The following is a 26,627-nucleotide window of genomic DNA, read 5'->3' on the forward strand; positions in this document are numbered from 1 at the left end:
TTATTTTTATGGCGCTGATTCTCATAACGTCACCCATCCATTCAATCACGCTTGGATTATTATATCTACTTCTGAGCCCTGCATTTAAAGAAAAGCATTAACAAACATGAATGTGTCTGGAGGAGGATGATTAAATTGATTGACTACTCCTAAACTATGTCCCATGAGGAATGGCTGAAGGAATTGTGCATATTTATTGTTTATCTTAGAGTAAAAACGATTAAGTGTAGACAGGATAATTGTTTTCAATAATTGGAAAGTCTGTCACATAAAGGAGAGAACAGATTTGTTATGAGTTGTTCTAGAAGGCTCTACTAAAACCAACTTGTACAAGTTATGAAGAGCTTAGGTTCAAATGTTCCATGATGAGGAGCAGAGGTTAAATCCTAACTCTGTTCGGCTTTGCTTACAGTGTCTGACAGCCAGCCTGAGTCCATTCTAGCCTAATGGATGTTTATTGATTGGTTTGAATTTTCATGAATTGAAAGAATAAACCTTTCTAACAGGAAAAACAGACTGCCTTTGAAGTAAAAATACCCTATCTTTTAAAAAATATTTATTGATTAACTACAGTGTAGCTGCCCTGTGCCAGATATCTGGAATATAAAGGTATTAACATTTTAATATTGTAGACAACCTCTGTGGGCCAGGTATTCTTCTAAATATCTCTTGCATGCCTGTGTGCTCAGTCATATCTGGCTCCTTGCAACCCAATGGATCGTAGTCCACCAGGCTCTTCTATCTGTGGAATTTTCTAGGCAAGAAGACTGGAGTGGGTTGCCATTTCCTCCTCCAGCTAAATATCTCATATATATCAGCATTTCAGATCATTAATCTCACATGATAAATACTTTTATTCTCCCAGTTGAGGACTGAGGAAACAGGCATGTAGGCATTTCGGCTTATCACGTCCATAATCAGCTGAGAGACCGAACTAGTAAGTCATCAAGCTGAGATTTGAACCCGGCGATCAGGCTTCAGAATCTTCTTACTTAGCTACTGTGATAAACTGCCTCCAGTAATGAAAGACTAGAGGAGGTGTATGAATTGGAGGACAGAAGGATTTCGGGATTGGAATAAAATCTAGTCCAATCCCTGCCCTGGGGATTCCCGACCAGCAACTGTCCTCTACCTGAACAGTTGTGGTCTTCCTTACCTTCCATCCTATCTCCTCACTGCCTGCATCCCAGGGATCCTCCCACAATGCAAACCTGATCCTTCCACTTTCTTCACACCTGCTCTCTGTCCCCTGGTGTCCACAGAGCAAATGTCGTCACCCTAGGTTGACGTCGATGGCCTCTGTGGTCTGTCTGCACTTCTGCCTCTCGCCTCACCTCCCGCTGAACTCTGCATCACGCCATGTGGTTACATGAGCCAGTCCTGCACATTTCCTGACTGGGGAGATAATAGAGTTATTGTGAGAATTAAATTAAATAATCAATATAAAATGCTCAGAATAGAGCCTGGAATGTCTAACTGTTCAATAAATGCTAGCACTATTATTTTCATTTATTTCCTATTATCTTGCTGAAATTGCTACACCCAACATATAGCTTATTCTTCAGTTCTCTCACTGGTCTTAGAATTGCTCTGTAATACACTGTAAAATAAAGGAACTTTATTGGCTCTTCTAATTTATAAATTCGGAGGCAGCGTGTGTCCCTTCGGGGTCCAGTCAGAGCTATTCCTCTGCTTCTCTGCAGGTTTCTCAGCTTTGCCTTCCTCTCTGCTGCCTTGTCTTTTAGGCTGGCTTCCATCAGGGCTGCCAGAAGGCTTCCAACAACAGCAAGAACTATCTGCTTTCTCATTCGCATTCACTGCGAAAGAAAACATTGCATCTCATGACCATCCATCCAAAGCACTGAGTTTGGTTCTGATTAAATCACCTCCAAAACAGTCACCATAGCCTGGCAAAGCCTGGTTCAGTGAGTTGGATGGTGACCCTAAAAAAGATACAGACACCTTCTAAGTCCCAGAACCTGTAACCATATCTGGAAAAGGGGCGGGGTGGGGGCGGGGATTGCTGATGTAATTAGGTTAAGGATCTCAAGTTAAGCTCATCCTGAATTATCTTGGGGTTGGCAACAGACCCAATGACAAATAGCCTTATAAAACAAAGGAGACAGCTATGTGAGGTTGGAAGCAGAGATTGGAGCCACTGGAAGTCAGAAGAGGCAATGAAGGGTTCTCCCCTAGTGCCTCCAAGGGTTCTGTGATCCGTTTCTATTGGTTACACCACAATTGATTCCAATTGTGGAGTGCCTGCCATCTTTTTAAAAAATTTGTTTTATTTTTTATATAATTTTAAAGCTAATTGCAAAATATTGGCTATATTCCCCATGTTTTACCATAGCATACACCCAATATCTTGTACCTCTCACTGTACCTCCCACTCCCTACTCCCGTACTGCCTCTCCTCCTTTGCCACCGTAACCACTAGTTTGCTCTCTGTATCTGTGGGTCAGCTTCTTTTTTGTTACATTTACTCGTGTGCTGTATTTTTTAGATTTCACATATAAATAATATACAGTATTTGTATTTTTTCCATGTATCACTTTACATAATACAATCCAAATTCATCCATCTTGCTGCAAAAATATTCTTTTTTATGATTCGTATCCCATTAAGTGAAAGTTGCTCAGTTGTGTTCCACTCTTTGCGACCCCATGGAATATTATCCATGGAATATTTCTCCAGGCCAGAATACTGGAGTGAGTAGCCTTTCCCTTCTCCAGGGGATCTTCCCAACCCAGGGATCGAACCCAGGTCTCCCGCACTGCAGGCAGATTCTTTACCAGCTGAGCCATAAGGGAAGCCCAAGAATACTGGAGTGAGTAGATTAATCCTTCTCCAGTGGATCTTCCCGACCCAGGAACCGGGGTCTCCTGCATTGCAGGTGGATTCTTTACTATCTGAGCTATCAAGGGAAGCCCCCTTATCCCATTGTATGTGTGTGTACCCACACCTATCCCATTGTGTGTTTGTATATATATCCACACACACCTCACATCTTTATCCATTTATCTATTGACAGATTCTGAGGTTGTGGAAGCCATCTTTTATTTAGCACTTGTTAGATTATCTTGTTAACTACTATGGTAACTAAAATTTAATCATTCATTGGACTTGCTGAACACCCCCTTATTCAATCTGCAGTTACCACTTATCTCATCTGACATAATCCTTCTCTTCAAGTCATCTTAGAAATGACCACTCAAATTGTCATTCTGTTCTCCCAGGACTCAAAAACTTTTCAAGGACTCCCTCTGTCTTCATGGGACCCTTTAATGAAACAGAATTTGATGCTGTGTTTACCTTTGGTTTCCAGAACATGATTCTGGTGATTCCTGACTCACATATAAATACATGCTATAAGTTCTTGTGATTGTGCTTAAACAAATGTAAAATATAACTAATATAACTCTATTCCTTTATTTTCCATACTTAATGCTTAGACATCTTTGAAAGAGTGGAACAAGTGAAAATGAGAACTGAGGTAGAGTCCATTCAACAATAATCTGTATGGGTATTTTTATTTTCCCCCTGTTTAATACATACCAGGGCCTTTGATTTTAGTCTTATGCAGTCTTTAGAAACAGACTATTGTTGCAAAACCAAAAACCAAAATAAAGCAAAGAACTTTACACTGAACACGAGAATGTAAAATATGAGTTTAAAACTTTTTCTTCTAAAACAAAGAATAAAAGGGCAAAACCTCGTCTTGTTATAGACCTTAATTATAATTAAAATTCAATTGCAATAGCTAAAAGTAGAAGGTACCTGTTAAATAAATTACACAGGAAATCAAAGCAACAAAATGCATAAGGAAGCACCTACAAATTAGTGTCTAGTGAAGGAATATGTTTCTGTGTTCCTTATGACAAAACACATTGAACAATGGAGCTATTACAGAAATAGACCATGAAACACAGGTCTGAGAAACCATGTGAAACCTATTTGAAAAAATCAGTATTGTGCTACCCATTCACAGTAATTTCACAAACTGTTTTCCTTTAAAATTACTTTGTAATGGTAATGTACTATATTGGTTTTCTTTGCTGCTATAAAAAATCATATCAAATTTAGTGGCTTAAATAGTACAAATGTATTATCTTACAGTTGGTGGGTGGGCAGTCTGATCTTGGCTGGCTAATTAACACTGAACACAGAAATTTATAACATACCAGTAAATTTAATTTATTATTTAATAATTAATAATAAATCTATTTTAAATGATTGAAATTAAATAGAAAAGCTCAAGTATGACGAAGGTAAGAAGACATTGATCAACACATATTTAAAACATGCTAAAGTTCTGTGAGCACTGTAAACTTTATTAGAAGAATTTATTGTTAAGAAGGTATTTTTGTATAAAAATTTACATTGCAACTTACCAAATAGAAAGGGAAATCTGTAGATTCAAAGAATGCAGAATAGAAAGGACTTAATAATTTTAGGAAACCAAAGAAGAAGGAGAAAATCCATTTTAAAAATAAATAAAAGACAACAGTTTATGATAACTTAAATTACAATATATTTAAAAGTGGATGACTAAAAATACTACATGTGAAAACATGTGATATGCCACAGAAGTTGCTTTGGAGGAAATCAGTAAGCTTATATAGAGTGTTTTATGAAAAAGATCTGACGTACATAAATTGGTTTTCAATTCAAAAACTTTGGGGGAAAAAAGCCCCAGATATCCCTAAAGAAAGAAAGCAGAATGAAGAAAGAAATGAAGATAAGAGAAGAAATCAATAACTAGAAGACAAAAAACAATATAGAGGCATTGCAATATACTTTTAAATAAAACAGACAATTCTCTAACAAGAATGTCCAAAGAAAGTAAAAGCAAGCACAAATCCTGTACTGAGAATGGAAAGGGGGTTATATTTACAACTATGAAAGACATCTTTAAAGTCATAAGAATGAACAACTTTGTGCTTATACAGTTGGACATGAAAAGGAAATGATAGTTGTCTAGGCAATATACTTTTCTAAAGGTAACTAAAGAAAAGTGAAATGAATAAATAAATAACCATTAACAAAATCAAATCAGTAATCAGATTAATTTTCCATTCCTCAAGTATAGGCCCGTATGTTTGCACAAACATACCTTGTTGTTCAGTCACTAAGTCATGTATGACTCCTTGGAACCCCATGGACTATAGCATACCAGGCTTCTCTGTCTTCCACTATCTCCTGGAATTTCCTCAGATGAATGTGCATTGAATTGGTGGACATGAATCTAATCATCTTATCCTCTGCCGTCCCTTTCTTCTTTTGACTTCAATCTTTCCCAGCATCAGGGTCTTTTCCAATGAGTCAGTTCTGCCCATTCAGGTGGCCAAAGTATTGGAGTTTCAGCTTCAGCGTCAGTCCTTCCAATAAATATTCAGAGTTGATTTCTTTTAGGTTTGACTGGTTGGATCTCCTTTCTGTCCAAGGGACTCTCAAAAGTCTTCTCTAACACCACAGTTCAAAAGCATCAGTTCTTCAGTGCTCAGCTTTCTTTATGGTCCAGCTATCACATCCGTACATGACTACTGGATAGGAACTTGAAATATACAAAATCAGCATTAAAAATCAGTAGTAAAACAATAAACTACTGGAAATTCCCTGGTGGTCTAGTGATTAAGATCCTGTGCGTTCACTGCTAAGGGTCCAGGTTCAAACCCTGGTCAGAGAACTAAGATCCTGTGCTGCACAGCCAAAATAAATAAGTTTTAAAATAATAATAAACTACTCAGTAAATAGGGCTTCCCACGTGGCTCTAGTGCTAAGAATCTGCCTGCCAGTGCAGGAGATGCAAGAGATGCGGGTTCGAAGTAGAGTTGGACAGTTGTCCATGTAAAATGAATAGCCTATAGCATACACAAAAGTACATTCCAGTTGAATTAAGGTTCCAATTACGAAGAGTAAAACCTTTAAAATCCCTGGAAGAATATATGAAAGAATAATCATGTTATTTGAAGGGAAGGAATATTATCTTAGAAAATTTGTAAAAATCACACACTGAGCTGGATGCTGTCCATTTCCGCCATCCCCCTCCCTGCGCTGAGGTTTAGGAAGTTCAGGGTACTGTGCTCCAGAAAAGGCTGTCTGGTCCTCAGGCCATCAGTCAGCTTTGCCAGATGGGTCACTGACATGAAGTCTCAGGACAGGAGGAAATTGCAGATGGGGTAGTTTTTCTTCTGGTTTGCTTAACACCTGGCAACATCGTGTTGTCCGTGTCCTTGTCCAACAGGCTACAGCTCCCATCAGCTCCCCCCACTCCCGGCCCCTCTCCAGGCTCCAGGAATACTGGCTTTGCTTCCTGTCTTCACTTCCAGGGGTGGTTGCTGCTCCTTGACCTTGAACACTGCTCCTCTTGTTGGTTTCCGTAAAACCCTGAACACATCCTTGTAAGCTGTTCCCCAGTGTCTTGATTTCAAGTACATCACATGTGTTCTTTCAAGACCCTAACTGATAAATCATCAAGGAAAATGGAAAAAATTGATTTTAAACTTCTACCTGATAAAACAATCATACCACCAGCAAGGGAAGGGAGGAAGGAAAGAAGTTGCAGACAGGAAGATTTTTGTAATACTCATAGCCGATGAAGAATTCCCATCCAATAAGAAAAAAAATGAGAACAATGGGAAGGAAATATAAACAGGAAATGCATAGAAGAGGAAACTGGAATAGCAAAAAGACAAAGCAAAACTGAAACCCCTGGTATTATAACTTTTCCATCCCTACACAACTTCTGAGCTACATGGCACCTTCTCCAGCCTCCTGGGTAGATGTGGGTGGAAGAAGCCTGTAAAGTAGGCACCTGAGGCAGTCAGGACAGAGTTTTCTGTCTTCAAGCTTGCTGGGAGTGACAGCAGTGGGGCGATGGCTGGAGGGTTACAGAGGGGGAAGTCAGTAGATAAGGAAGTTCAGACTGAGACCCAGGCTTCTAAGTAATGGAGCTGCACTTCACAGCAGCCCAGAAGAGATGGAGGTGGGAGTGAGGACTTGTTCATCAGAGATAGAGGCAAACAAATGGAACCAAGCGATAGTAAACTTGGTGCTGGTGGGGTAGTAAATTAAGGGAAATTGTCCCTGATGGTCTGTGTTTTCTTACAGGGTGGGAAAGAGATGGAGAAGAGGGAATCTGCTATGAGGGAGGAAAAAGCAATGCTTTTTCCTTCAGGATCTCCACAGAGGTCCTGTGGAGGCTGAGAGTAGAGACAGGTGGTACCCCGACTCTGGATTCTTCTAATGAGGTCTAAATTGACCTTACAAAACTTCTTCCTTAATACTATAGGCTTCTGCCAAACTGAATAACTCAATTTTCCTTTCAAATTAATTGCCTCCATCTAGTAATTGCTACACTGTAATCCCAAAATGCTTCTGTTGGTAGTCTTGGTTATTGGAAAGAATAATTTCTAAAGTGTTGGAAAAGAAATACTGGAGTGAAATAATTACTTTTATATCTTTGCAATTACTAGGGATTCCTTGGTAGCTCAGATAGTAAAGAATCTGCCTGCAATGCTGGAGTCTCGAGTTTGATCCCTGGGTTGGGAAGATCCCCTGGAGTAGGAAATGCCATCCCACTCCAGTATTCTTGCCTGGAGAATTCCACGGACAGAGGAGCCTGGCAGGCTATAGTGCGAGGGGTTGCCAAGAGTTGGACACAACTGAGTGGCTAACACTACTAATTACTAGGGATAAATCCACAGGATATGCAAATAAAAATAAATATGCACTTTGTTTTAACAAAGTCACAGATACCCGTTGGGTGTTTTAATAGTCTGTTTCTCCATTTGAAGTTTAGAACTAAGGAATTATAAGTACAACTAGAAAGCTATCTATGTCTTGTTATTGGAGTTCCAGATTCAATTCAGTGCAGTCCATTGTTGGGTACCTGTTAGTCTCAAGGTACTATGCTTATGAGTGAGGAAAGGAAGGATTGAACAAAATACAGGGAGCCTTTGACCGTGGAAATGCTGAATAATGCTGGTACATAAAATAGCATTATTCTAAGTAATTTTAATCTCCAGTAGTCTGCACTTTTTCCACAGGCATGGAGGTAGATACATGGTGTCCAAATAGGTGTGTGTTTTCCCATCACAACTGACCTTCAGGCTTGCTTAAAGCAATATGCTGTTCCTCATGCCTCACCTTTGTTTAATGAGAGCCATTTCCTAATGCCAGTGTTGGGTTAATGGACTGAGATGGGAGAAAATCAAACATATCTCTCTGTTTTCCACCAGATTGCTTTTCTGCCTTGTGGCTTTAATCACTCAGTTCTACTCACATCTGCCATCATAACAATTATGGGTTTTCTCCCGACTTCTTACCCAGGAGGGTAAGCAGCATCTCCTGAAGACAGGAAGGGCAGATTCTTAATCTTTTTTCCAGCATCGTAGGTAATAATTTTCCTCTGTGAACCCCTAAGGAATACTTCTTTTGGTTTTCACACCCACCATTTCCCACAGGTCTTTGGCTCTGTTCTGATTTATGGGCTCTCTTCTATCCTCTTTCTTCCGAGATAAGTTTTAATTATGTAGACAGATTGTAAAAGTCTCTTCTTTTCCTCGTAAACAACTATTTCTTTGTTAGTAGTAGATTTGGTCTAACTGGTTTCCTCCTGTCTGAATCTTCTTGTGGACTCGAGAATGATGTCTGTTCATTGTTTAGCTGCAGCATCGAGAAAAGAGAAAACTGGCCCTGTGCCCCAAGTTTCCAGGCTGAAATTTGGACAAGTGCATAGTGTGGGCTGGAGTTTTCCTTGAGGGGTTCGATCTTAGAGCACCTCAAATTGCAGATCTCCCTCTGGAATTGCTATTTGTTGCATATGTTTGGAAAGTCCGTAATATTTCAGGTTGGAATTAATATAAGAGCAGGGTAAATGCTAGTGCTCGGGTGCTTCAATTTTGTCTGAGTCTTTTTTAACCTATGGACTGTAGCCCGGTGGACTCCTCTGTCCATGAGATTCTCCAGGCAAGAATACTGGAGTGGGTTGCCATGCCTTCCTGCAGGGGATCTTCTTGACCCAGGGATGGAACCCGCATCACTTAGGTCTTCTGCTTTGGCAGGTGGATTCTTTACCACTAGCGCCACCTGGGAAGCCAATAAGAGCAGAATTAGTTCAGTTCAGTTCAGTCGCTCAGTCATGTCTGACTCTTTGCGACCCCATGAATCACAGCATGCCAGGCCTCCCTGTCCATCACCAGCTCCCGGAGTTCACTCAGACTCATATCCATTGAGTCAGTGATGCCATCCAGCCATCTCATCCTCTGTTGTCCCCTTCTCCTCCTGCCCCCAATCCCTCCCAGGATCAAAGTCTTTTCCAGTGAGTCAAGTCTTCGCATGAGGTGGCCAAAGTACTGGAGCTTCAGCTTTAGCATCATTCCTTCCAAAGAAATCCCAGGGCTGATCTCCTTCAGAATGGACTGGTTGGATCTCCTTGCAGTCCAAGGAACTCCGAAGAGTCTTCTCCAACACCACAGTTCAAAAGTATCAATTTTCGGCGCTCAGCCTTCTTCACAGTCCAACTCTCACATCCATACATGACCACAGGAAAAACCATAGCCTCGATTAGACGGACCTTAGTCGGCAAAGTAATGTCTCTGCTTTTGAATATACTATCTAGGTTGGTCATAACTTTTCTTCCAAGGAGTAAGCGGCTTTTGATTTCATGGCTGCAATCACCATCTGCAGTGATTTTGGAGCCCCAAAAAATAAAGTCTGACACTGTTTCCACTGTTTCCCCATCTATTTCCCATGAAGTGATGGGACCAGATGCCATGATCTTCTTTTTCTGAATATTGAGCTTTAAGCCAACTTTTTCACTCTGCTCTTTCACTTTCATCAAGAGGCTTTTAGCTCCTCTTCACTTTCTGCCATAAGGGTGGTGTCATCTGCATATCTGAGGTTATTGATATTTCTCCCGGCAATGTTGATTCCAGCTTGTGTTTCTTCCAGTCCAGTGTTTCTCGAGATGTACTCTGCATATGAGTTAAATAAGCTGGGTGACAATATACAGCGTTGACGTACTCCTTTTCCTATTTGGAACCAGTCTGTTGTTCCCTGTCCAGTTCTAACTGCTGCTTCCTGACCTGCATACAGATTTCTCAAGAGGTAGGTCAGGTGGTCTGGTATTCCCATCTCTTTCAGAATTTTCCACAGTTTATTGTGATCCACACAGTCAAAGGCTTTGGCATAGTCAATAAAGCAGAAATAGGTGTTTTTCTGGAACTCTCTAGCTTTTTCCGTGATCCAGAAGATGTTGGCAATTTGATCTCTGGTTCCTCTGCCTTTTCTAAAACCAGCTTGAACATCTGGAAGTTCACGGTTCACGTATTGCTGAAGCCTGGCTTGGAGAATTTTGAGCATTACTTTACTAGCATGTGAGATGAGTGCAATTGTGCGGTAGTTAAAGCATTCTTTGGCATTGCCTTTCTTTGGGATTGGAATGAAAACTGACCTTTTCCAGTCCTGTGGCCGCTGCTGAGTTTTCCAAATTTGCTGGCATATTGAGTGCAGCACTTTCACAGCATCATCTTTTAGGATTTTAGCTCAACTGGAATTCCATCACCTCCACTAGCTTTGTTCGTAATGATGCTTTCTAAGGCCCACTTGACTTCACATTCCAGGATGTCTGGCTCTAGATTAGTGATCACACCATCATGATTATCTCGGTTGTGAAGATCTTTTTTGTACAGTTCTTCTGTGTATTCTTGCCACCTCTTCTTAATATCTTCTGCTTCTGTTAGGTCCATAACATTTCTGTCCTTTATCGAGCCCATCTTTGCATGAAATGTTCCCTTGGTATCTCTAATTTTCTTGAAGAGATCTCTTCCCATTCTGTTCTTTTCCTCTGTTTTTTTGTATTGATCGCTGAAGAAGGCTTTCTTATCTCTTCTTGCTATTCTCTGGAACTCTGCATTCAGATGCCTATATCTTTCCTTTTCTCCTTTGCTTTTCACTTCTCTTCTTTTCACAGCTATTTGTAAGGCCTCCCCAGACAGCCATTTTGCTTTTTAGCATTTCTTTTCCATGGGGATGGTCTTGATCCCTGTCTCCTCATTCCATAGTTCATCAGGCACTCTATCTATCAGATCTAGACCCTTAAATCTACTTCTCACTTCCACTGTATAATCATAAGTGATTTGATTTAGGTCGTACCTAAATGTCTAGCGGTTTTCCCTACTTTCTTCAATTTGAGTCTGAATTTGGTAATAAGGAGTTCATGATCTGAGCCAGAGTCAGCTCCTGGTCTTGTTTTTGTTGACTGTATAGAGCTTCTCCATCTTTGGCTGCAAAGAATAGAATCAGTCTGATTTTGGTGTTGACCATCTGGTGATGTCCATCTGGTGATGTCCATGTGTAGAGTCTTCTCTTGTGTTGTTGGAAGAGGGTGTTTGCTATGACCAGTGCATTTTCTTGGCAAAACTCTATTAGTCTTTGCCCTGCTTCATTCTGCATTCCAGGCCAAATTTGCCTGTTACTCCAGGTGTTTCTTGACTTCCTACTTTTGGATTCCAGTCCCCTATAATGAAAAGGACATCTTTGGTCTGACAGAATGTGGTCCACTGGAGAAGGGAATGGCAAACCACTTTAGTATTCTTGCCTTGAGAACCCCATGAACAGTATGAAAAGGCAAAATGATAGGATACTGGAAGAGGAACTCTCCAGGTCAGTAGGTGCCCAATATGCTACTGGAGATCATTAGAGAAATAACTCCAGGAAGAATGAAGGGATGGAGCCAAAGCAAAACAATACCCAGCTGTGGATGTGACTGGTGACAGAAGCAAGGTCCAATGCTGTAAAGAGCAATATTGCATAGGAACCTGGAATGTCAGGTCCATGAATCAAGGCAAATTGGAAGTGGTCAGACAAGAGATGGCAAGACTGAACGTCGACAGACTAGAAATCAGCGAACTAAAATGGACTGGAATGGGTGAATTTAACTCAGATGACCATTATATCTACTACTGTGAGCAGGAATCCCTCAGAAGAAATGGAGTAGCCATCATGGTCAACAAGAGAGTCCAAAATGCAGTACTTGGATGCAATCTCAAAAACGACAGAATGATCTCTGTTTGTCTCCAAGGCAAACCATTCAATAGTATTACAGTTATCCAAGTCTATGCCCCAACCAGTAATGCTGAAGAAGCTGAAGTTGAACAGTTCTATGAAGACCTACAAGACCTTTTAGAACTAACACCCCCCAATAAAAAGAGCAGAATATCCCACCAAATAAGCAGTATGATCATGCTCTGAGTTATTCTACTTATTTAGAAACTTCCTCCAGGACTAAAAGCGAGAAAGTGCTTGAAATTCTCAAAAGTACGTGTGAAAACGTTAGCCACTGCCCCTTCCTCAAGGGACTAGAGAAGTGGATTTGAGAAAGCTTCTCTGGTAGTACTGACAATCACTGCTCTTACTCTGGCCCCTTCCACATATAATTAAAATATGAAGGAAAAAAATGTATTTATAATATGCCTTTTTGTTGTTTTACATAAACACTTTTACTATTTGGTGGATTTCTTTTCTTTTTTCTAATCAAGAGACCTTACTGCCATGCTGCTGCTGCTAAGTCGCTTCAGTTGTGTCCGACTCTGTGTGACCCCATAGACGGCAGCCCACCAGGCTTCCCTGTCCTTGGGATTCTCCAGGCAAGAACATTGGAGTGGGTTGCCATTTCCTCCTCCAATGCATGAAAGTGGAAAGTGAAAGTGAAGTCGCTCAGTCATGTCTGACTCTTCACGACCATCTAATTCTGACCTCAAAGGTTACCTTTGAAGCCCAACATCTGCGTGAGAATTGATTTTGCCAAGAATAGCTAAATATTATCCTTTCAGCAGCCTAGCAATCTGCAACAGCACATTTTAACTTTTACCTGGCACCTCACCAATCACCTCTTAAAAAGGCTAAATCAATATTCTTTCAGAGGTTTTTGAGACATCTTTGGAGAGAAAGGAGAGAGAATTTTTAGACACAGCAGTGTGTGATGTCCTCACGCTAAGAAACCATTAATTCAGCTCATCCAAAGACGAGATGTGGTACGTGGCCAAGGAACGGAGCCAAGGTCTTTGACCAGCCTTAGACACAATGCCATGACCTTGGCCTCATTAGATGGGGTGCTAATTACCTGAGCTCACCATGCAAGCTACTGCAAATTTGTATGGCTGTTCATAGGGAGTAGGGCTTCTTAACTTGAGTTCCAGTAAGGGTCTGTAAACATACTGATATTTGACCCAAGACTTTATGTCTTTATTTTTCCAAGGAGGAGATTTATATTTTCATCACCTTCTCAAAAGTGGATGGAGCTTTAAAAAAGAAAAGCTAAAAAGTTAGGATTCCACTAAGATAGTTCTTAAAATAATGTCATTGCAATATTTCTTTAGTAACCTTTTATCACTGAGGTAGATTTCTGTAATCTAAGGTAAACTTCTCTATTCCTGTGTAGTTGAGGGAGAGGCCATGGAACTGTGAACTCTTCATATTTTTCCTCTTAGGCCTTTTGAGGGATGTTAAGTGTACTCTTTAAATAGGAGACTCTGACCGTTTTGTTTTTAAAAGAAGCATTGGAAGACATGCTGTTTCTTTTATTTATTTAGTTGTGGCTGCGCTCGGTCTTTGTTGCTTTGCATTGGCTTTCTCTAGTAGCAGCAAGTGGAGGTGACTCTTCATTGCACTGCGCTGGCTTCTCATTGTGGTGACTTCTCTTGTTTCCAAGCACGGACTCTAGGGTGGGTGGGCTGCAGTAGCTGCGGCTCATAGCCTTCGTTGCTCCGAGTCATGTGGAATCTTCCCAGACCAGGGATCGAACCCAGGTCCCCAGAATTGACAAACGGATTCTTAGCCACTGAGCCACCAGGGACGTCCAGAGACTCTTAACTTCTAAAATGGAGAGAAATGATGATTGAACCTTTCATTTTTGAGTTCTACATATTTTTTAAGACATGAAGTGATGTTTTTCCCCTTCATTCTAGGAATGTGTTTTTCAAAATCCCTTTTTCAAAAATCTATTCTGAGAGTCTTCTTTCCACTCACAAACATTTTAAGATAACCTGAAGTCTGGTATGCTTCTCCTAATTAAATGTTAGACTGTTACTTATTAACTGTAGAATAGCAAGTTACTTGGGACTTCCCTGGTAGCTCAGCTGGTAAAGAATCCGCCTGCAATGCAAGAGACCCTGGTTCGATTCCTGAGTTGGGAAGATCCCCTGGAGGAGGGAATGACTCCAGTATTGTTGCCTGGAGAATCCCCATGGACAGAGGAGCCTGGTGGGCTACAATCATGGGGTCACAAAGAGTTGGACACGACTGAGTGACTAACCACAACACAGCACATTACTTAGATAAGATAAAAGTTGAAACAGAAAATTGCCATTCTAGGGACATCAACTATAGTCTTTCCTGTCTTCGGAGTGTTATTAAAGTTCATGGAAATTCTCAGTTATATACGCATGAAAGTGAACGTTTTAGTCACTCAGCCATGTCTGATTCTTTGCAACCCCATGGACTGTAGCCCACCAGGCTCCTCTGTCCATGGGATTTCCCAGGCAAGAATACTGGAGTGGGTTGCCATTTCCTTCTCGAGGGGATCTTCCCAACCCAGGAATTAAACCTGGGTCTCCTGCATTGCAGGCAGATTCTTTCCTACTGAGCCACCTGGGAAATCATTATATAGTGCATATTTATACCATATTTGGGAAGAAATGTCATCAGCAAGCTACAGTGTGGATTTTTTAAAATTCTAGGTTACTTTGTGGAATGAGCGCTTAAGGGAAAAAGGAAGGATCGAAGCTCTGTGGAAAACCCAACCATGTGGTCTTCAGAAGTAAGGAGAGATGCAACCCTCTGAACTGGTCATGAACCCCAAACAAGTCTTCCTGTCAGTGCTGCTGTTTGGCGTAGCAGGGCTACTCCTCTTCATGTACTTGCAAGTTTGCATTGAAGAACAACACCCAGGTAAAACTCAACTTTTTTCCCCCTATTTTTAATTATAATGGTCGCTTTCAGGTAAATAAGTTGTGGTATTTGTAAATATATACAAAGTCACAAGATTTCCAGCAACACAAAACACTGGACACAAAACCTCCAGCTCCCCAAAGAAAGCATGGTTATACATTTCTGGTGAGCATTTACTCGGTCCCTTGGGACCATTCTTGGAATTTTTATTGTCTTGGGCCAGTGGTTTGATAGCCCTTTCAGCAAGGACTGCTTGTAGAGAATTCTTCTACTCACTTATCCTACCTTTGATGTGTCTACTAAGCATTGAGCACAAGCCTAATAAGAGCTGAGTATACAGCAAACTCTCTCCCTTAATTCCTTTAAAATTTTTACGTTAATACTCCAGTTGGTGTAGAAATTCTTTCATACTTTTATTATAAAGCGAGGGTTGGCAAACCTTCTCAGTAAAAATACAGAAAGTATTTTAGGTTTTGCAGGCTATATTGTCTCTATACAGTTGTCTTTATCTACAACCAGTAGATCACAAAAGCAGCCAAGTATTGTTATGTAAACAAATGGATCAAGCTTTGTTGCAATAAAACTTTATTTATAAAACCAGGTGGTAGGCCGCATTTGGTCCACAAGCCATAGTTGATTGCTAGTATTATACTCACTTTGTATTAATACATTGATTATTCAGTTTGTACTTTGCTACACTTTGGAGGCACTCGATTAGTGTTACAATGGATTATTTTTATAATGATGCAAGGAAATGTTTTAGAACACCATAGAAATATATACACGTAGGTGTTGTGAAATTTGGTTGTTTTCCATTGGTAGAAATAGCCTATGACCTATGACAGTTAACAAAAATAAAGTAAAAGCAGAACAATTCCTTAATTGTTTCCAATTGTGGCTCATTTGAAAATCATTCTTGATATAAAGCCCTTAAGAATCTGCTCTGAAAGATAACTCCATACTAAGTCATAAATAATGGTAATTGTAAAAGTGTTTCCATTTTAAAATTCCTTTCTTTGGTTTAGCTTCATAGACACTTTGAAATTATTTATTTCTAGGGTAACTCTTGTGAAAAGAGTTTGCATGTAATTTTCTAGAGAACATGTAACATATTGTCAAAACTTATTTTTAATTCCCATTGTAGACATTAAAATATTTCTGTTTTCTATATTACTGCAATATTTTATCATAATAACTTAATATTGAATGAAACCATCTGTGACAAAATAAATAGGCTAAATTCCTTTGGCAATATAATTCTAGCATGGATATTATCACATAGTAAGCCTTGAGTAGGTGTTTGTTGAATGAGTGAATTAAAACTCATTGCTGACTGTAGGCTGGAATGCAGCAATGGAGGAAGAAGCAGCAATTTCATTATTAGGTTTGTTAATATCATAGTCTCATAATGAAGTTCTCGAGAAGAGTGTCACAACAAAGCTCCAATTCGTAAAAGAAAATATATTCATATATACAGACTAATGGAGAAATGTTATGATTTAGTCTGTCAGTAAGAATCTACCTAACATCTGAAAAAAAGTCTAGTTGTATAATAACATGATATGTACGGTGCAATTTACAAAACTTATCCAGGAACATCAATAGCTACAATTTACTGAAAACTTAGTATGTGCTAGAGGTTTTCCCTTATCCTATTGATATCTCACTGGACATGATATTCTGAGTTTGTAGATGAGGAAGCTAAGGCTCAGGCAGGTATTCAAGGCCCCACATGTGAATGCTGAGATGCAAAGGAAAAGCTAGGATTCCAACCCAGGTTGTGCCTCTCCAAAATCCATGCCTCTATCCTACACACCGCTTCTGTGAATGTGAATAATATTACCCCCTTGAGCACAGATGAAGGAGCTGAGACTTTAAACTGAAACATTTAAATGACATGCCCATAGATACAGAGCTGCTGCTAAGTCGCGTCAGTCGTGTCTGACTCTGTGCCACCCCATAGACGGCAGCCCAACAGGCTCCTCTGTCCCTGGGATTCTCCAGGCAAGAATACTGGAGTGGGTTGCCATTTCCTTCTCCAGTGCGTGAAAGTGAAGTCACTCAGTCATGTCCGACTCTTAGCGACCCCATGGACTGTAGCCTACCAAGTTCCTCTATCCATGGGATTCTCTAGGCAAGAGTACTGGAGTGGGTTGCCATTGCCTTCTCCGAGTTACAGAGCCAAGCATCTTCAAAGTATGATCCATGCCCAGGTTCTCTTGTGCCTTTTAAGTCCTAAAAGAACTGCCTAATTAAAAAAAAAAAGATGAATATATATATATGATACATCAGTGATGCTATGTTTTAAAATCACTGACTTGGTAAATCTAAGCTATATTTATAAATTCATAGAGGGTACTCTCGTCTACAAGTTAGATTCTTTTAAAAATTATAAAAATTTTTCTTGACTTCATAAATTTTTCAAGTTGGGAAATTAGTTTCCCCAGTGAAAATAAGCTACTAAAACATTTCCCATTTATTCTCTTAAATTTTGCTTGTGATTTGCTAGAAGTACTTTCTCTTATTCTCAATATATCCCAAGTGAATTACATATTTCACAATCTACCCATGACAGTGAGTATGAACATTAGAACCAGGATTCCTTTAGATAACTATTTTACTGAAGAAATGTTTTATTATTCTTCAGTAAGACTTCATCTGGAGTTTTGCCTTACACTAGGGTAGTCCCTAGGTTATAATTCTGTTGTTTTCTAGGTAGACAGTTTGCTGTGTATTTTATATGTGTTTCAGATAACATCAGGAACGTCACACATTTTTAAAAATGTTTTATTTCTTTTTAATTGAAGGATAATTGCTTTACAATATTGCATTAGTTTCTGCCATACATCCAGTCATAGGTAGACATATATCCCCTCCCTCCTGAAACCTCTCTCTCATCCCCCACCCCTTCCCACCCCTCTAAGTTCTTACAGAGCCCTGGTTTGAGAGGAAGATCACTCATTTTTTTAAGGCAGTCTCTTTACGTCAGAAAGTACATGAATGTGTGCTTTGATGGGAAAGAGAAATCTGAGTTCTGTACACTTTAAAACTCACTCACAGCACTTTGGAAGATGTCTGCTCCTCTGTAAGCAGAGCAGATTTTAAAGCTCTGGATGGTTTGATCTCATGTACATTTCAGTTGTACCATAAGAGCTCTTAGGTTCTTTTCATACACTTTTTCTTTTGAGGCTTTTAAAATCCGGTAAGACACGACTGTTTTCTTGCCTTCCTAGTTTTCCTAGGCTGCTTTTATTAAAATAAAATGCTTGAAGATTATGAGAAAATCTCAAATGTGCTCTATGTACTAGTAGAAGATTATAAATAGATAGATATTTTGGAGGCAAAGAGAAAAAATGTGTGACAGAGAAATTAGAATCTATCCAATTATACAACAAAGAGTTTCATATAAACATTCATTTTTCAGTACCATTATCAACTAATTTATACATTTCTCTGTGTTAATTTTCAGTATGTGGATGTATTATTAACAGTTTTATTTTGTACATTTTCCCCCTAACTGTTAAAGAGTACAAGTTTTACATTCAGGGGAATTTTGAAAATCTCACATCTCCTTGTTAGCTCTGTGACTCTAGCCTTGATTTTCTCATCTGTAAAATGGGGGTAATAATCTTTCCCCTGTAGGGTTGCAGTGAGGATCAAAGGAGACAGTGTCTACAAAGCAGTTAGTTAGCATGGTGCCTGGCAAGCAGTGAGGCCAATGAATGTGAGCTTTATTACTATTAATATCCTGGCAATGATGCAGAGCATCTACAGACTTGGTTTTTTGTTTTTTTTTTCTGAATTATCCAAGTTAAACTCAGCCACGATTCAGGAAAACAATCCCAAGCTTGTGCCTTAAATGATTAGGATAAGAAAAAAAGGCTCAGTTTTACCACTGGTTAAAATAGTTGGGAGAGTCTAACTGGCACAGAGCCATCATGCTTCTCAATGTACACGGTGGAAGGAGAGTGATGAGTGGCAGACAGGAGAATTCTGGTCCAAGGGGATCTCAGATCGTACAGGCTGCCCAAGGTCAGGGCATTCATTCATTCAACAGCGTTTATTGAAGATGTAACAATGGGAGGTGCCAAGCCCTGTGATGAAAACAGGGAGATGTAATTGAGAAGCAGATATAACCCCTGTTCTCAAGGAGACTATAGTCTCTTGGATTGTAAGGGAGAAAATGGTCTTGAGTCCAGGCCAAGGCTTTGATACAAAAGGACAGTTGATTTTGACAGGAAGGAGTCTGGCCCTTCTTTATGAGGCAAAGTAATGAGTTAGGACCAGGAGAAAGAGCCCAATCAATTGTCAGTAATGGAACTGCTGAGCAGATAAAAGTCTTAGAAGGAGCAGTGTCAAGTTAGGAGCAGGGTCAGCAGAGGACCAGATCCGAAAGGATACATGCCAGTTTAAGATGCAATAGCCAGGAGGGCCATTTCAGGAGAAATCACAACAATGGCTTGTTTTCTTCCCTCCAACCCCTGTTGAAATTTACAATCTGGTTCTCTTTCTCTAGGTAGACTGTTACTGCTAAGCACAACAAGTAACAAAAGGTGTGGTGCGTAATTGTTTTGTATGTGTAATAAGAGAGAGTGAAGGACCCCATCATTGCAGAATCAGAATGCCAGCTTTAGAAACAATTTAAAGATCAACCTTTAATCCTCACCACCTGTTTTTTAAATAATAAATCTGATGATGACACTCCCGTGTTTAAAACTTTTCGGTGATAGCTCTGTCCCTTTAGCAAAAACTTCTCCCTGGAGCTTGCAAAACCGTGGGTGGGGCCAACTCCTGCTCCACAGCCTCACGTTAATTCCCTGGCCAGTGTTTCTGGCTTCATCACAATTTCTCTACCAAATCAATTCTCAGATCTGGAACGTTCTTCTCCTAGCTCTCACCTGTCAGTTGTTTGCTGTTGTTAAGTTATGTGACTCTTTGTGACCCCATGGGCTACAGCACATCAGGCTTCCCTGTCCTTCACTGTCTCCCTGAGTTTCCTCAAACTCATGTCCATTAAGTCAGGGATGGCATCTAACCATCTCATCCCATCACCCCCTTCTCCTCTTGCCCTCAATATTTCCTGGAATCAGGGGTCTTTTCCAGTGAGTCAGCTCTTCGCATCAGGTGGCCAAAGGGTTGTATGGTGGCACTTTAGTTGCTAAGTCGTGTTCAACTCTTGCGATCCCATGAACTGTAGCCCACCAGGCTCCTTTGTCCGTGGGATTCTCCAGGTAAGAATACTGGAGTGGGTTGCCATTTCCTTCTCCAGGGGATCTTCCTCACCCAGGAATCAAACCGGGGTCTCCTGCATTGAAGGTGGAGTCTTTACTGAATGAGCTATGAGGGAAGCCTATTCCATTGAATATATGCCCATAAATATGAGTGTCTGTGACTTTGGTACTGTAAATAGTGCTGCAATGAACATAGGAGTTCATATGTCTTTTCAAGTTAGTGTTTTCATTTTCCCCAGATAAAAACTCAGAAGTAGAAACATGGGATCATATGGTAGTCTTACTTTTAATTTTTTGAGGAACCTTCATACTATTTACCAAAAGTGACTGCACCAATTTACATGCCCACCAACAGTACACAAGGGTTTCCTTTTCTCCACATCCTCCCCAACACTTATTTCTAGTCTTTTTGATGATAGCCATTTTAACAAGTGTGAAGCAATATCTCATTGTGGTGTTGATTTGCATTTTCCTGATGATGAAGGACACAGAACCTCTTTTCATGCCCCTTTGGCCATCTGCATGTCTTCTTTGGAAAAATATTTGTTCAGATTTTGTATTTTAAAAAAAATCAAATTATTTGAGGTTGTATCGCATTGTATGAGTTGTTTATATATTTTGGTTTTGGTTTACAAATATTTTCTTCTGTTCAGCAGGTTTCCTTTTGATTTGTTGATGGTTTCTTTTGCCATACGAAAGCTTTTTAGTTTGATATAGTTCAACCTGTTTGTTTTTGCTTTTGAAGACAGATTCAAAAAATTATCTACAAGGTCAGAGACCTTACAGCCTGTTTTCGTCCAAGAGTTTTACGATTTCAGGTGTTCCGTTCAAGTCTTTCATCCATTTGAGTAAATTTTTGTGTAGGGTATAAAATAGTGGTCCAGCTTCATTCTTTTGCGTGTCACTGACCAGTTTCCCCAACACCATTTAGTGAAGAGACTGTGCTCTCCCCATTGTATAGTCTCAGACCCTTTGTCATAAATTGACCATCTATTTGGGTGTTTATTTCTGAGCTCTCTATTCTCTTTCTTTGATCTCTGTGTCTATTTTTATGCTAGCACTGTACTGTTTTAGTCACTATAACCTTGTAATATAGTTTTCCAGCTTTCTTTTCAAGATTGCTTGTTTTCGGCAGGACCAATAATGTTTAGCTCTTAATTGATAATATTTTTAAATGTTTACCTTAAACAAAAACTTGTTTGACTTTCATACCTTTAATGACATTTTTTCTACTAGTTTCTTTCTAATTTACACTAAATACTGACATCTGAATTTAGTTGAAAATTCAGCATTAACATGTAAGGTCAATTGTTTAGCTGTAAATTATCATACCTAGGATATAAAAGAATCACATAGCTATAATCTCACCTTTGCAAAACTCATTACCACCAATCCAGGCTCTGTAAGACTCCAATCTTGAACATGATTGGTCTAAAGTGTATGTTCATTTTGGTCAACGATGTGACCTTTCTGTAAGTCAAGATTTTACTCAATCTTCCATGCTGTACATGGCTACTTTTAATTTTTTGTTTTGCAAAAGTACAGTTAATATCGGTAGCCCCAGGTTATATTTTAACACTTCTTTGTTGGTATGAAAACTTTATAGTTAGTAGCTATAAGCTTCTGATTTTAGGCAAAGCAAAGCCACCTTATTCTTTTTTCTCAGACAGTTAACTGATGCAGGACCTTAAAGGCAAACAGGCCTCTATGCTTTGGTATTTCTAACAAGATTCTGTATTGCTTTTTTTCAAACTAAATATATTTTGTGGCATATGAAGTTTTACTTTTAGACTAGATTGGTATAATTCTTTTCTGTTGCACCTCTCTGATGAGAAAGTATATTCTTTTCCTTCAGAATCATGCTGTTCTTCCTGATTTTGATGTTGCTGTATTGAAATTCTATTTTCTCTCAGGGGATCTTTTTATACCTGACCTGAAGCAAAGCCACTTATAACTTGGAAGGACATTATGCTTACTGTCAATCATATCCTCGGGAAAATAAAATCTCATTTCTTTTAAAAGTCACTTGTTTGAATTACTTCCTCTGATTTATCAAATGAATATCTGCTCCCGCAGCTCCCCTTTGGACACTTCCATATCCCATCTTCCTTTTATATGATTTTTCCCATCTCAGGCCCTTTTAGTTAGCACTTCTCTTTTCCTAGAATGTGTTTTCCTTCACTGTTTCCGTTACTGGCTTTTCCTTATCCTTCACAGTATAGCTTAAATATCACCTTTTCTCAACATCCTATATAAAGTTGGTATACTCTGATGGTATATCTCCCAGTACCTGTTTATTACTTCTTAAAACTTATTTCATGACGCTTATTCTAGCTGTAAGCATTCTTTTTTATCTATTTGCATATGCTCTACCTCTGTTCCCAATGGCAGGGAACTTGTATGTTGGTCACTGATGTTCATTCACCTGCCTGTCACCCACTTTCAGATTCTGATGTCAATTTTCACTCTATTATATACCCCTAGCACCCTCCAAGTTCCATGTTTATTCTTATTATCCCAGCTATCATTACTAGATTTTATAAAAATCTACTTTGATTGGATCAACTCTGTAGCAAACCTTAGCCACTGAATATTATTCAAATTCTGCAGATTTTAAGCAATTCTGACAATTACTTCTTAATTTCTAGTAGAGTGGCTTCTGGGATATGGGGCAAATGCAGGAGGCAGCTCACAGGAAGACAGGAGACTCAGAAGGCGGGGAAGAGAGTTAAGACAAAGTCCACAGGGAGAAGCAAATTACAGGTGGCTGAGTGGTTGGTGGTTTAGTCATTAAGTTGTGTCTGACTCTTTTGACCCCATGGACTGTGGCCTGCCAGGTTTCTCTGTTCACATAATATCGTCTTTAAGATTCTTTTACTTTATATCTTCTTTTCAGCTTTTGCAAATCAAAATTAGGACTTCTTAAAACACTACAGATATTTAATGATACTCCTAGTACATTAAATAGATACAGAAATGTTAGTTGAGCACACAGATTTCCATTCAGAATTTTGAATGGAAAGATACAAATATAAAACATCGAACCTGCAGATACAGGGCTGCTTGCTTTATTGGTAAATATCAATAGGGTGGTTAGCAGTTCATTGAGAATCAATTCAGATAACTACCAGTCATTGGTGTGGACTTTGATTATGAGTGCAAAGACCTCACTCACTAAATAAGTCATGGTGACAGGCAGGTTAGCTCCTGTTAGGGTTATTGGTTCAGTATGTAATACCAGCTAGTTCAGACTGTCTAGTTTTCCCCATAAAAATAAATTTCAAAAACCGAAGCATCATCTAGTCCCAGCTTCCTCCTTTTACAGAGGAGCAACCAAGAGGCTTACATTTGCATATTCAGGAAGCAACAAACCTGGCACTAAAACATGATGCCTGATAACTTCCTATTGTTTGCCCAATACTCTTCTTCTTCCCCTTGAGATAGAAGAGGATTGAGGACGCTTCACGTGTTTGGTTTGTTTCCTAAAGCGACTTGAACACAGGAATCCTCAAATCCAAGCTCGAAGTCTAGCAACCAGATGCATCACCAGGAACATATAGTATATGTTCTGTTTATATATATCGTTTATACATATATAGTCTATGAAGGGAGAGCGAAAGGTACAGTTTTCTGTTCTCCAGTTGAAAAATCTGCACAGAGAAGAACTGACTGTTGTAAAAGCCACAGACTTCAAAAGAAAGTTCAAGAGTACAGAACCAAGGTCTCTGGGAACATGCCTTTCGAGAATACATGAAGCATCCAAGAGGTTTGGTAGGAAATTTCATGATCATCACAGATTAAAGAGGAATAAAATGTGAAAAGAAAACATGGAGTGTTTTAAATAAAAGAAGAACCTTGTTTTTCACTAAGTGTTCCGTTTCCCTGAGTCACAGATTGCCAAAACTTATACTGAGGTTTTTTGTTTTTGTTTTTGTTTTTTTTTAATAGGAAAAAAGTTTATTATGTGTGTGGGAGTACTCAACAGTGAGTAATTAGCAGAATAGCCAGAGGTAGAGGTTTATCTATCTGGAGAAGGAAATGGCAACCCACTGCAGTGTTCTTGCCTGGGAAATCCCATGGACAGAGAAGCCTGGCAAGTTACAGTCCACGGGGTCGCAAGAGTTGTACATGACTTAGCAACTACACCACCACCACCATCGGAGGTTTATGTATCAGTTTAACCAAACCTGGGGTGAGGAGTTGGATGAGGGTGGGAGTGGTGGGGTCTTCAGTGTTAAAGAATAGAAGATTTTGTTGGGCAGTCTCCTTGGAAAGACGCTCAAGGCTACCCCAGAATGGGGATTAAAGACAGCTGTACTTTGGGAAAGCTTTACTGTCATCACGAAAGAAAATTTCAGATAAGACTTCTTTTTTCTGACTACTGAAACGGCTTTTCCAAACTTTCTCATTACATTGGGGTTCACAAAGTTATGCTTTGCATTGTAATATTCACTAATGCTCCACTGATTTGTAGGAGGGTCCCATTTCATGCTGCTTTTTAAGTGCTTAGTCGCTCCAGTCATGTCCAGCTCTTTGCAACCTTATGGGCCATAGCCCACGAGGCTCCTCTGTTCATGAGATTCTTCAGGCAAGAATACTGGAGTGGGTTCCCATGCCCTCCTCCAGGGGATCTTCTGGATCCAGGGACCAAACCTGTTCCTCTTATGTCTCTTGCATTGGCAGGAGGATTCTTTACCATTAGTGCCAGCTCAGAAGCTGAAACCCTCTAAACAGCTTCTGTCCTTTTATACTGAGCTTTATATATACACATAGGATTGAAAGTTCTATATATATACATAGGATTAAATGGTTCTGTGCTAATGCAGCAGACAGAACTCATCACTAGTGCCCCCTTCCTATTCTCAAGCTTTTAACTCCATTTCCCGTGGCTTGACTCAGCCTGAGTTGTAAACATTTGCTTTCATGCCTGTCTCCCCAACTGGCAGCCTCATTGAGGGTCAGGACCCATTGTGCCTGGAACACAAGAGACCCCAGGAAAGAGCTCAATGGGAAGAAATGGGGGCGAGATTCCAGAGACAAGAAAGCTGACAGTTTCTGCAGGACTCACAGTATATCAACCTGTCTTTGGTGTGGCCCCAACCTTCTAGCTGTGTTTGCGAGCTTGGTTGCTCTAGATATTACCATAATGAGAAGGGAGTTTGCGGGAAAATGGGTACATGTATATGTATGGCTAAGTGAGTCTCTTTACTGTCTGCCTGAAACTGTCACCACATTGTTAATTGGCTATACTCCAATACAAAATAAAAAAATTTAAAAAATAAAAGAAGACTGTGCAGGCAGCGTTGCCACCAGTGACATTGACAGCCAGCATCTTTGCAAGTTTCTTGTTTGTTAAGACCATCTTAGAGATATAGCAAACAAAATACACCCTGCCCAGTTGCCTTTTTCTTCTTTGAAGGTGATATTTGACTGTTCTGTAGGTGGCAGCTGGCTACATATTTAGTAACGATTCTCGATGGGAGAGAATTTTCCCCATTAATTTTTTAAAAATTGAGACGGCCAGAAATTGACATCAAAAATGGTGCTGATTAGTCAAAGTAGGCACACTAACAGAGGCGAAATATCCAGCTTTCCGTGCTGTGGTCGAGTATGTGTGGAAATGCCTTAACATACTCTTAATAAAAACATCACAGTGATAAATGTAGAATTCCAGAATGCTTATTATGTGCTGTGTGGGTAAAGTGACAATTAATAGTTGTTTGCAAATGAAAAATAATAGACATGAATATTTATCTATTTCATGGTCCTGGGAACAGCTTTCAGATTACTTTTATAACCAATTTATTATGAATTATGAGCTCATATAAAATAGGCTCACACAATCTTGCATTTCTTGTACTATAAAGTATTACTTTAAGATACAAATGATTTTTATCATAAGATAGTCTCCATGGTTTCTGTTGATTACATGACCCATCACAAAATAATTAGCTAAGAAAGGTATATTTAGTCATATTAAGAAACTCTTTTAATTTTCAACTTTCAAAATTCAGTTTTAGAATTCTTTTCAGATGCATAAAAATTGAAAGCATTAGTTGCTCATTCATGTCCAACTCTTTGCAACCCCATGGGCTATAGCGCACCAGGCTCCACTGTCCATGGGGTTCTCCAAGCCAGAATACTGGAGTGGGTAGCCATTCCCTTCTCCAGGGGATCTTCCAGGTCCAGGGATCGAACCCGGGTCTCCTGCATTTTGGGCAGATTCTCTACCATCTGAGCCATCAGGGAAGCCCTCAGATGAATAAGGCCAAAGAATATCTAGTAGAAGACAAGAGTGGCAGCTCTTATACACTCAATAAACCAATGTAGGTTTTACTAAGCCTTCTTTTGAGTTTGCTCAGGAGAGAGATGAATCCATAAAGCAGTCAGGCTGCTTATGATCGTGCCGCCAGAAATACACTGTAAACAATGGAATTGCCA

The 26,627-nt window shown here is 39.7% G+C and overlaps 1 protein-coding gene across 3 annotated transcripts in view; it reads left to right on the plus strand.

Annotated features, from left to right (window-relative positions):
* CHST9 (carbohydrate sulfotransferase 9) overlaps window positions 1-26,627 on the plus strand; it is a 290,560-nt gene that overhangs the window by 32,993 nt on the left and 230,940 nt on the right. For all 3 annotated transcript variants that reach the window (XM_060405211.1, XM_027960723.3, XM_042239686.2), the window contains exon 2: window positions 14,745-14,955. In XM_060405211.1, coding sequence (XP_060261194.1) covers window positions 14,835-14,955 — 121 coding nt within the window. In that variant the 5' untranslated portion in view covers window positions 14,745-14,834. The remainder of the gene's footprint in view (window positions 1-14,744; window positions 14,956-26,627) is intronic.

The sequence above is a fragment of the Ovis aries genome, chromosome 23 (assembly GCF_016772045.2).
Source record: "Ovis aries strain OAR_USU_Benz2616 breed Rambouillet chromosome 23, ARS-UI_Ramb_v3.0, whole genome shotgun sequence".
In the NCBI taxonomy this organism is placed as follows: domain Eukaryota; kingdom Metazoa; phylum Chordata; class Mammalia; order Artiodactyla; family Bovidae; genus Ovis; species Ovis aries.